Source organism: Ruditapes philippinarum, unplaced genomic scaffold (assembly GCF_026571515.1).
Source record: "Ruditapes philippinarum isolate M1 unplaced genomic scaffold, ASM2657151v2 ctg1589_1_1_1_1, whole genome shotgun sequence".
NCBI classification, from domain to species: Eukaryota; Metazoa; Mollusca; class Bivalvia; order Venerida; family Veneridae; genus Ruditapes; species Ruditapes philippinarum.
The window spans coordinates 104145-116969 of record NW_026852705.1 but is presented as its reverse complement, the minus strand read 5'-3'; the positions used below and the strand labels follow the sequence as shown (position 1 = coordinate 116969).

At 33.7% G+C, this 12825-nt stretch overlaps 2 protein-coding genes across 2 annotated transcripts; both read right to left on the bottom strand.

The window, feature by feature from the left end:
• Positions 1-3154: 3154 nt before the first annotated feature.
• Positions 3155-6307, bottom strand: LOC132721763 (uncharacterized). Its single transcript, XM_060706142.1, has 3 exons — positions 6057-6307; positions 4820-5304; positions 3155-4354 (listed from the first exon to the last, which is right to left on the bottom strand). Exons 1-3 carry the CDS (start codon positions 6155-6157, stop codon positions 3672-3674), a joined length of 1269 nt encoding a protein of 422 aa, XP_060562125.1. The 5' UTR covers positions 6158-6307; the 3' UTR covers positions 3155-3671.
• A 421-nt stretch (positions 6308-6728) lies between these two features.
• LOC132721639 (histamine H1 receptor-like) lies at positions 6729-11862 on the bottom strand. The gene is made up of 4 exons (XM_060705973.1): positions 11455-11862; positions 10631-10731; positions 9574-9766; positions 6729-8915 (listed from the first exon to the last, which is right to left on the bottom strand). The coding sequence occupies exon 4, from the start codon at positions 7662-7664 to the stop codon at positions 6729-6731; it is 936 nt and encodes a 311-aa protein (XP_060561956.1). The 5' UTR covers positions 7665-8915; positions 9574-9766; positions 10631-10731; positions 11455-11862.
• Between the last annotated feature and the right edge of the window lie 963 nt (positions 11863-12825).

The following is a 12825-nucleotide window of genomic DNA, read 5'->3' as shown; positions in this document are numbered from 1 at the left end:
AATCGTGCCAATATGTTTTCATCATCGTGTTGTACGATACAAAAACCGTGGGTCACGGGTTAGAGTAAAACACAGAGTCAAAATCGTCTAATGGAACACCGTATTTTTTTTTGTGTACACTCTATTGTGATATAGATTCTTTAATTTATCACCATAAAAGCAGTAAGTTTATTTCTATCGTAATAATATTTCCGTTGTCTTTATCTTACATGTTATCTTTACATACAGGAAACCTAAAAGCAGATTCACATACAGATGTAACAGCGTTATCCGACAATTTGATCTTTGCTGTAAGCAACAACTTGTTCATTAAGAACATCTTAATTGCAAATACTTTTTTAAAGAGGTCGCACGGTAAATCCGGACGCTTTTTGACAAGTTGACTTTGACAAAAATATTGCACATTAAAGGAAATTGATTGAGAAGCCAAAATAATCAGGTGAAAAGAAATAAGCATATCAGTAATCCTGCCAATTTATTAGTAAAAATCTTAACGTTTCGTTAGAAAAGCCTAAAATAATAATTAAAATAAAGAGGTTTATATATCATCCAGTTTATGCAGTCTTATAAAATTTTTTATAAACAGTGAGTCCGAACTACTCCTTTCTCGTCTATTTATGTCGTCTAAAACTTGTTCATGAAACATTATGAAATTTCTAATTGTCTTATTTCTAAAAGATTATAAGTAGATTCAAATGGAATTTTTGCTTTTTCGTTTTTTTTCTTCAATCACAAAATGATGGTATAATTCGGACCTTTTTTATTTTTGTCCTGATTTTTTCCGTAAAATTATCAGTGCTTTTGAAAATGTTTTGGTATAATTCTTTAAACATTTTAAATAAGTTAACAATATGGTACTTGTTACAGCCATGAAAAAATCACTATCTAACATTTGTTGTTACGTCATATCCGGTATGTTACAATACACGATCTGTTTGTATTTGATCAGAGACAAAATAAGTCAATAAATAAGACAACCAACCAACTTTATCTAAAGAAAAATCATTTAGTTATGTAGGATTAGCTATTCTCTGTCCGGGTTCCCCCAATGTCCGGATTGACTCGCACTTGCTCTATAGGTTACTAGATATTAACCTGGTGGTAGGTAGGTCAATGTAGCACATTGTACTGTACCTAAGATAGAGAAGTATTTGGAATATAAATTTAAGCTGTGGCTAATGATACTTCAATGACATAATTTGATAAAGTTCAAACTGGAAAAAGGACATATTCCATTATGTTACATAACATTTATTTATCTCACGTACACATGTTTTAGATTGTGATGTTTTATCGCTACAATAAAATTTAAAGGTACAGTATGCCTCAGAAACGAATAAATCTTAACTTGTTTTGGAAAACATACATGCATTTTTATACGATTGAATAATCGTTTAGAGCATATTATATGTTTTTTATCTGAAGAAAGTGGCGCTAAATGGAAAATAATTGTTATAAAAGTAGCAGAATGTAAACAAATTAGTATTTTGACTTCTATACAAAATACTATATCGTTATAAATGTATTAATTACCAAAAAAAAAAAAGAAAAGAAAAAAAGATGAACCAGATATTTGGCCAATGAGAAACTTTTTGGAAACAAAAAGCATTTGAGAAATAAAAGTAATGGCATTTCTTTGAATTTAATTAACCTTTAACTTCATTTCTGTTTAATTTATATGTTTATTGTCTATTTCAAATACTGATGAAAACATTCAGTTAATATTGAATAAAATGAAAAGCTTAAAGTGACATTATGCCCATCCAAGGGTATATAATGAGTGAACATGTGAATAAATAAATAAGTTTTCATTTTGCAATAATTCCTTTTGATTTAATAATTGACTTCGTAAAAAACAACAAATAACACACGGATCATAAGGAATTTTCTGTAAATATCCATTAGAATTTACGTGTACCGTTCAGTTATAAAAATAGTGGGGCAGTCTTTTTATATTTAAGGCAGATTTATAATTTACACCATTTTAACAGTCAATCTTTTGAAATAAAATGTATATTAAGCTCAACTTGACTATGAAAATATGAGCATAATGTTATAAAACAAATATGTAAAAGAAAAGAGAAGTATTACGTGAAAAGCATGTGAAAAATATTAACGTAATGGTACGTCCAAGCCTTCAAAGTATCTCCCTTTTTCTCGGATGTAATTTTCAAGACGCGGTATCCACCCGGAAAAATGCAATGCGGAAGGCTTCATTTGGTAAAGTGTTCAGGCACTTGGTCGAGATTCAAAGCGGCGATCTCTTATTATGATTTTAATATATGTGTTCAGCCTAAAAATGACAAAGAACAAGATGAGAACCGTATCAAATATGGTAAAGTTTCAATTAAATTGTCGCTGAAGTACGAACGAACCACGGCTGATTCATGGACAGGCGAGTTGTCATGGACGTGCTTCATTCCGCGGACATAGGCATATGGACGGGCTCTTAATAAGTGTTCAACAACTGCTTTGGTAAAGGAAGACGGTGACATGCTAGCTACTTTCTATATCCCCGGAAATCAAGAAATAGCTCATTCAAGATGCGTTTTATGGTATGAGGTATACAATTATTTTGACCTTCCATCAATTTCGATCTACAGTGTTTATTTTATCCTCTGACTCATAAATCCATGTTTCATTGTCTGTTACAATTTCTTTCATGTGCTTTTGGTGAGCATCATTGTACATATTGAGAAGCTTTGACGCTATTTGCATGCGCTTCCTCTTTTGGTACCCATTGAGAAATAGATGCAGAATTTAAAGGTTTGTCTGTTTATCAAAAACTGATGACGAATTAATGCTTCATAAATGACTTCTCCATTGCATGTGTAGCGGCCATTTCTCGACAGCTATTTTAACTACAATTATCATCAATTTTGGATTTGGCTGTTGCAGGACTCCCAGGTCAGGGCTTACCTTTGATATTCGTTGTGTCGGATACAACTCCTAATTGTAGCTTATGACAGGGTTCTATCCCAATTAACTTTTCTAAATCTTATTTGATATCAGGCGCGGCAAAGCCAAGCAATCCGCGCTCTTTGCTTATACGCAACAGAATCATGCAAAACGTGTGCTTGAACAAATTGCAAGAGAAAATAGTGTTTTTTTACAAAATCGTTTACACTTTATATAAAGACAAAAAAAACAACAAAAAAAAACAAAAAAACAACATGCTACGCGGCAATGTCGAGGCCATATTCCTTGGGCTAGAGCTTTGTGCCTTATAATTATTACTTTAAAGAAGATAATGCAAACTAATGCAATTTCGAATCTGCAACGCAATCAAGTAAATGGCTTTTGAGCGGTTGGTAACAAAAATGGTGTTTTTTACAAAACATTTTACACTTTATATAGACAAAGAACAAATCGTCGGTCCAAATAAAGACAATGCCACGCAGAAATCTGGGGGTCATTTTCCTCGGGCTAAAGCTTGTAAAGAAGGACTTCCACACTTATGCAATTTCTAATCTGCAACGGAAGCACATATTTGAAATGGAGTTTGAACTGCTGGTAAGAGAAAAATGGTGTTTTCACACTTTATATAGACAAAGAACAAAATAATGAAGACCATGCCACAATTTTGTACGAGTTTAAGCCCACTTAACTTCTCGACCAGGCCTTCCACTGTAGCAAAGGTAAAGTAAATATATTTAGATTCACGATTTTTTCTAAATGAAGTGAAAGGGGATTCCGACCGCTGCTCCTGTCACTTCATTAATGTGGTTTGTTCCAGCAAACGCTCCACAACCGCCAAAATGCAGCTCAAAGAATGACATAAACTTGTCTGGTAAAATTTCGCCGGTAACTCTGGTAGATGATTCGATCCATTTTCTAGAAATAGCCGAAGATTCACCCGTCCTTACTGAAGAAGCTTTATTATGATTGAATAGGAAAGCGAAATATCCATTTGGATTCCCGTCACAATTGACAAAAGTAAATTCCTTTCCATTTGATTTGTATCCCTGTCTGTCCTTTAACTGACTCCGCCCATTTTCAAGCTTCAGGGGATTTAGACCAACATATATGTATGGACCCATCTTATCATTGACAACTCGGGTATATCCTACGTGGGAATTATATTGCACTGACAGTGGACGAGACATATACCTTGTAATTTGCTCGATACGCGATTCATACTGGAGCCCATTTGTTCGTCTATGACGAATAACAACATGGGTGTTGTCGTTAGACAATGTTTTGATGTCGACATTCATGTATGTATCCGGTGATATGAACGTATATCCACCGGCTTTACTTATAAGACAATACACTACAAATGGCTGCATCCTGTAGTGCAACGTGTAAACCCCACTCGATGTTACACCGGCTTTAACCATATCCATACATGATGCTGAAATATTTAAAACATTTCAGTATATGTGTACATAATTTTCATGGCGTTTCTTCTATTCTAAAAAACTCAATACTGCAATACATCGTTTGTAAAGTTAATTAATTACTTAATTAATATGTTAGCATAATTTATTTATTATTTATTTGTTTGTTTATTTATTTATCAATGCTTTTGTTTTAGTTAAAACGATACTGTGAATGTCATATGGTGGTTTCTCCAATGGTTTGGGGTACTTGAAAAGCCCTCAATTAATTATTTTTGGACACCAGTATTACAATAGTAGAAACCACTGGCCTATCGTATGTTAGCTGGATAGCTCCCTTAAATTAAGCTTCCAAAGTTCCTTCCGTCTAGTAACGGGGTTCAAACTTAAGAGACAAGTACACTTGAACTTGATTGTATAACAGCATGCAATTTCAACATAAATCAATAATACATTACGGTATGGAAATGTTTTCTTACTTGCTTTATTTAAACTGTTTTGCATCACCTCTTCCAAAGCTTGATTAATCACAAGTCGTAGATCAGTAACTTCTGATTCCATTTTAGCCTTCATCCGTTCTACCGTCTGTAAGACGACATCGTGTTTTCTCTGCATCTCGTTTATGTCAAGTTCACAGCGGCTAGTCCGTGACTCAATATTATCCATCAATTTTATTTTCTCAGATATTTTGTTCATACAAGTATTATGTGTTTCGGATATTAGTTCAGTTACGTTTTGCAAACTTTTTCTTACAAATTCTTTCTCGTCAAACAGTCCCTGAAGAATCCGTGAAAGAAAATCAAATGATCGTTGTTCGTTAATGCTGCTTTTATAGTGAACATGTTTGGATGCGATTGTCGGAGAGACGTTCTTTGCTTTTGCACTGCATACTGTTTCCAATTTATTAATGTTAGTCCATACGTCTCTTATGTCTTCCTTAATGGATACGTAGTCGTTCTCATACCTTTGAATGACAAAATAATACCATATTACAAAGCCGAGAAATTGAGACGAAGCTCTAATAAATGACATCATTATGAAAGATATTGTGCAATGTCGTTTGGACATAAATTACAGAACTTAAGTATTGAATTGAGGTGTTCTGAAGCATGAACATGTACATACGAATGTATATATTTTTTCTTTGTAATTTGATATTTCTAGGGAGTTGTTTGCTGCCTAGTTTAAACTTTCCAAAGTAGTTTTGATGATTCTGGTGTTCTTTATGTTTTATTATTATAGGTATATGAGGAATTACAAGATGCTGCTTTCGTAAGATGTGAAGAACCTCGCATTTATCGCGGTTAAATTCCGTGCATTGCCCAGTCTGATGCATGCTTCCATTACACCTAACTTATGGAGATCATTATGTAGATGTTGAGCATCTGACAGTGAAGCAATTGTCAAGTAACCTAGAGTGTCACCAGGTATGAAACGGTCCTTATTTTAATGGATTTCGTAGGATTATTGATGTATGAAAGGAATAGAAAGGGGTCAGTTACAGAGCCCTGATTGACACCAGAGAGTAGGAGGATTTCCAAGAACTACATTGACTATTCAGGATTGATTTTTCCTGAATATACCAAGAACAAATCGACAATGAATACGATGACATAACTCTTCGTGAACTTTTATTAAAACTATGTGATTACATATTGAGTAGTTATTTCGTCTGCTTGTTTTGATAATAATGTGTTTAATCTAAAATCTACTCACCTTCTCTCAAGATTATCGACTTGTCGCTGAACATTTCGTCCGAATACATTGATTGATCCGATAATAATTAATATAAACACGAACAAATATGAAATTATCATTGTTTTATCATATTGTGCTTTATCAATAATAAAGTGAAGCTTTTGAAGTAATTTATGCTGTTAACCAACTATTTGGTTTGTTTTTACACAATAAACTTAAGAATGATGTAACTGCGTTGTTTTATACAACTGATTAAAAACATTAATTTATTGCAGAAATTGCTTAGCAGTCAATTGGGATATCCTGTCAACAAGTGTTTACGTGCCTCTACCACTTCATTATAACTTATAATAGCATACATACGCGTCAAAATGTTCTCAACTTGCTTAACGAATTAATTTTTAAAAAAAAGACAATTACTTATATACAGAACAATAAATCTTTTTTCTGTAATAATATCTATTTATTTACAACATTATAAACAATGATTAGACATACAGCAGTTATATTGAAAATCAAATACAACCATCAGTAATAAAATCAAAACGTTTTATTATATGTAATTAAAATTAAGTATTCACAAAGTGCTCATTATAAAACATTTAAACAAGATAAAAAGGAATTCCCCAAATACACGTTGCAATGTCCTCAATGTCTGTTAAAGAACACTATGTATATTTCTTTTATTTCTTAATTAGCACGGTAAATTGACGTTACATTTTGTGGTGAGCGGCTTTTAGCCTTACAACAAACATTCCATTTCAATATAGTTTTGAAAGCCTTTCTGAATTCTTTATTTCTGTACCCGTAGATGAGCCAGTTTACAGCCGAGTTGCAGAGACCTGGAACCAACGTGCATCGCTTCACGAATTGGTAGTAAGATGTGTTCGAAAATGTGACGATGACACTGAGGATAAAGTAGGGTAACCAACATATAACGAATGTCCCAAGCACGATAACCATTGTTATAACATGGTGCAAATCAACTGTCGCCTTCGAGTGTATGCAGAAGTTTTTATTACCTTCAATTTTGTCTCCCATTTGAACTTTTCTTAAAGCTATCCGTACTACTATTGCGTAAAATAGAAAATTTACTATAAGTGCACTGATAAGTTGCCAATCGCAGTTTTTTTGATACTCTTGTGGCCAAACAACATTGTGAGCACATTCTGTAGAGTTTGTAAAGTTGTTCACACCATAAAAAGGTACCGAGCTATTGATTCCTACAATTAACCAACCCAAAGATACCATGAATACCATCTTTGCTTTAGTTATTATCGTTTTCACTCGCATTGGATAATAGATAGCAATAAAACGTTCTATTGATATTAACAATAGATTGTAACACGACGTACCTAGACTAAGAACAAACATTCCAAGACAAGACAAGCAAACGTATTTGTTACTTTTCCATCCAAAAAAGTCCGACAGCATGTCTGTTGGTATCAAAATAGCACCGACAATTAAATCCGAAACTGCCAAATTTGCTATGAGAATGCGAATATTACTTCTTAACTTTTTAAACCTCGCAACGCTGTACAAAATTAGCCCATTTCCAAACACTGTCGGGATGGCTATTGTAATATACACGATGTGCCATACGGTATAATATGCTTCGTCCGCCATCTTCTATGCACAAACTCATGTGTGATAATAAACTTCACAAGAGCAGAAGCAAATGACTGAGTTTTATTAAAATCAGAGATAGATCTCCTCAGAGACCTAACCAGACGTGACTCTATATGAAACAAAATGAAGCTCTTGATTGGTCTCATCCCTAAATTTAATCCAAATAAACCTGTATCTGTTACTACGATATATTTAACAATCTGAACATATTCTGATTGCTTTTTAAACAAATAAAATGTAAGATAAACATCGGCTTCGTTGGTAGACGGGATCGGCTTTTGTAGTGTTGTCCTCTGTGATATGGCGGTAATCGATTAGTATTCAAACTGTTTTATCCACTTTAACGTCTGGATAGAAATTACCGGTATTCTGCAGATAGCCATCGGTATTTTAATAGCAGAACTAATGGTCTCCACGATGCGTATAATGGTATCATTGGCCTCCCGTAAATCAAAATTGTAAGCATTACAAAAAACTAGCATACATATCTAGTGAATTACTGACTTCAAAATTTATAGGTCAACTTTTGGAATGTAATAACCTTTAAGGACATGAATGGAGACATGTCGGGGTCCACACACACACGCGCGCGCGCATGTGCACGCACACTTTGTTTAATGAATGAACATGATATGCGACGTGTAGATGTATCTTCGTTTCTTCGTTTGCGCTTCAGATTTAAAAACATATAAATGTTCATTTCAGATTGTGAACATTATAATGCAATAGTCTTCTGAAAGTTAGCATAACGACTATATTTTGGAAGCTGTACATAATAAGAAGCTGAACAATCAAAAGCTTTTGAGAAATAAAACTGACAGCAGGCAATTGAGACATATTTGGCTTTTAAAGAAATCTGTTATTTTAAGCACTCATCTAACAAAGTTCTATTCTTGACAACTGATAAGTGTCCGTCTTCCAAGGTTATTATAGAGATTTGCCAGTGTAGAGTTTTAGTCCATCATTATTATGTTCAATATTCTTATGATACATGGCAGGAAAATTACATTCCATGTTAACATAGATATATATACTAAAAGTATAATATTCCCAAGTTAAAGGTATGAAACCATTGTAATACAAATGTACTTAATTGCTAATATCTTAGGCAAAGCGGAATCTAATCCTATGAAGGAAAAGAGTGCCAGAATAGCCGCCAATAGTAACGTTTACAGCATTGTTGAGGGTGTATGGATTTCCTGTCACACTGTAAAAATACCGTGCAACTGTTTCATCATCCAAGCTAACCTATTTAAAATACAATTCTTCAATTTAAGACATAATTAATATATATTCCCATAAATATTAGTGATGAATTTACATTAATAGAGTTAGGATGAATATTGTAAAAAATTAATAAATAACAATGACAAAGCGTTTATACGAAAGCCTTATAGTATCAAATAAAGTAAATTCAAAACTGTAAAGGCGTAGTAACACGAATAAAGGCGTTATAACGGGAATCAATGAAACAAAAGGCGAAGTAACGCTAAAAAAAAGGTGTAATAACGTAAATAAAAACGTAGTAACGCGAAACAAAAGGTGTAATGACGCAAAACAAAAGTCGTAATTACGCAAATCATAAGGCGTTATAACGCGAGAGAAAAGCCCTAAAAGCTTTATTAACGCTATTCGTTTCGCGTTACTATACGCATTTTACGCGTTATAACGCCTTTCCAATATTTCATTTTATTTCATTTGAAACTATCATGGGCTTTCGTATGTTTAAGATTTTAAATTATTATTAAAATGATAAAATCCGGTAACATTTTAATATTATACTGAACGGACTAATTTGTATCTCATGCAGAAATTAATAGATCGAAATAAGATTTTACTTAAAGAAAACTGAAAAAGGGATAAAGTTGATTGGCTGATATACAATTTATATGTAGGCCTATTATACCTTTACATAATCTTCGGACGGCTTCAGTGACAGTTTATAAATCATATTTGTGCTCAACGTAACATTTACGTGTTGAAAGTACTCGCCTAGAACACTTGAAACTTTAAACCTCAGTGTCAGTCTTTGCTTTCTATAATTAAGTTTCACAATAAGAGGTTTGTCTGTCATATTTACCAGGAAGGCCGCATTCATCCTGCAAAATAGCTGTTTATTATGTCTTATATGCAAATTACAACATGCATTTCATTCCCACCAATTCGTATCGGCTCCTCCTCGGTGGAATTTTCTACTTATATCATATCTGATATATATGATTGTGAAATTCGTTTCTTCTTTTTCTCTCCTTTTCCATTTTTTCTTTTGTTTTAAAAATGCAGGCAGATATAAACATATGACAATAAAGTACGTTAAGTACTTGTATGAATATGGTAATCCAACATTGTATATTTAAACATATTTTTATAAAAATGACTTGGCAAAAGAACTGTCTGAGATATGACACATGTAAACACTGCTGGATTTTTAAGCTACAATGTATATTTTATTTTATAATGTCAGTTTTGTATTAGAAACAGTATAACGTCATTGCCGTTTTTGGTCACCATCGCCGTCTAAATTTTGAAAATGTGTGTTTGCCTGGATTTCTACGGAATATGAAATACATATATGTGTACCTAGCTTAAAGATGCACGCCTCCAGATGAGCCAAAATATTTCAAGAAAATCAATGTTTAGAAAAATTACAACAAAACTTTTTAAGGAAGGTAAAAACACTCAAGATCCAAGTTATATTTTACATGTTATGTGCAGTTGGAGACTGCTTTTGCAGTATTTTACCACCATATTTCTACTATGTTACTAGTTAACGCACTAAGGGCTGTTTTTGCATATGCTGACCACATTTTGGAAATTTTCTTGCATTAATAGTGCCGATTGCAATATGTAAATTGCTTTATTTGCAAGTTCATCTCACAATATTTTTCATTTTAATACATTTCCAAAATTTTCATGAAAATTAACATGAATCTGGAGGCGTGCTGCTTTAAAAAGAGGCTTACAAACATTCTGTAGAGTTCGAGGAGAAGAACACATCTACCTGGCTCCCAGCTCCGAGGAGTCCTGGGATCATTATAGTGGCTGATCTAGAAGTTACATTCCTCTGAAATGAAAATTGATGTTTATTATTTACCACAATGATAGCACTGACGCTGCAAGCATGTACAATTGTAACCCTTTGTGAAAATGTGGTGATTGTAGAAGCCATACCCCCAGCCACCCCCCCACACCAAAAAAATACAGAATATCTAGATCAAGGATAACTGGTGGTAATGAGGCTTTTATCACAGGGAGCCGGATATTCCCGTCCGTAACGACATCGTTTAAAGAACACAGTTGACTCTAGTTTTTTCACGGAGTACAATTTCGCATTTTTACAGTCTTGTTTTTTCGAGAAGGAAAAAAATGACTACATGTACTATCAATTGAATGTAAATATCTGAAATCTTTTTTTTTTCATTTTTTTAGTGTGTGCGTGTGTAAACAAAATATGTGGTAGCGCGGGAAGAAAAAAAATTAACGCAACTGTATTAATTCTTTTATGGCTAATTCCTTTTTATTTCATGGTTTTCAATAAACTTTCCTTGTTTAAATAAAGACAATTGGCTGTTTAGGCCAACAACATCACACAAAACATTAAGATTGAACTGTTCCTTGACAAGAAACGTACATGAAAATAACTTCTGTTTTCCAAAGTTGTGTACCGAAAAAGTCTGAAAATGCTCATTATTACAGAGAAATTATTTTCTTGTTCTCATTTAGATTTGTTCTTTAAATACATACTTAACAGGATTATCTTATTTTGTGAAACATAAATCTCACTTACCGGAATTTGAAAGTTTAGGTCCTTCACTGCACTTGTCACATAGTCCATGTCTGTTAACATGGTCTTGTTCTCGAGCCATTCTCGTGCAAGAAATGAACATGTTCCAGATGCAGAAATGGTCGCACTTTCTGTGTGTGTCCACCTCAATTCTCGTGCGCATTGGAGTAATCTGTTTGCCGGATACTGCAAGCCGCTAGACTTAAAAGTGTATCCAGTTCTGACAAAAGTCACAGCGTGGTTATCGCCGATTAAAGCAAGAATAAGGATAATTAATGCTATCATCATTTGAGGAATTGTATTTATCATGTCCAGAATTAACTTTACGGACTTTGTTCCATAGCAAATGGTCTGTCGAATTTGATTATCGTGCTTTTGAAATTGTTTACCTAAGAACATTAGAACAGACAGCAATTCTGCTAAATCGGGTGTGAGATGGCTAGTCCATTTTAATTGATTTGAAACGAGAAATATTTACTTAATGGTTTGAGTAGAAAATTACAGGCATTTAACATGAAATTTAATTAATAAATTGTAAACAACTATGATCATCAATATTAGAACAATAAACAGATATTGATTCTTTTTATAAACGTTGTTGTTTGGATAATTTGAATCGTGCGGCAGATTATACCAGACTTTAATTAAATTTTATTAATTTTGAAAAATTCAAATTTATTTCAAATTATGGTGGCTAATTTTTGCCATTTCGTATGTCGTATACATGTAGTTGCTTTTTTGCCATGAAAAGGCGAAATCAGAAAGATGCGATAAAGTTTATATACGGCCATATAACCTGCCGAGAATCTTTATCATGAATTTATTCTCTCAGAGAGAGAGAGAGAGAGAGAGAGAGAGAGAGAGAGAGAGAGAGAGAGGGGGAGAGAGAGAGAGAGAGAGAGAGAGAGAAAAGAGAAATTACTTCATGAACTGACAGCAACCGGATACAAACGTACCATATTATAAAGTTCAGTCGCGTGTACATGTAAAAGAAGCGCACAAGCTTATTTCACTCAAAAATTGACCATTAAGGGGCCAGAACTGTGGGAGAAAAAGCGTAAAATCAAGACACTATGCACAACTAGGCATGGTGACAAACAATCCTGTGAAGTTACAATGAAATCCTCCCAGCGGTTTTGGAGATGAAGCGCGGACAAGCTTATTTAACTAAACAATTTGACCATGTAAGGGCCATAACTGTGCAAAAAAATTAAATCCTGTGAAGTTTTATTGAAATTCCCCAATCGGTTTTGGTGATGAAGCGTGGACAAGATACGGACGAACAGCCGGACAGTGTGATTACTATATGCCGCCCTTGGGGGGCATAAAAAAGTACATTCTACTGCCTAACCACTCAGTAATCATGGCATAATT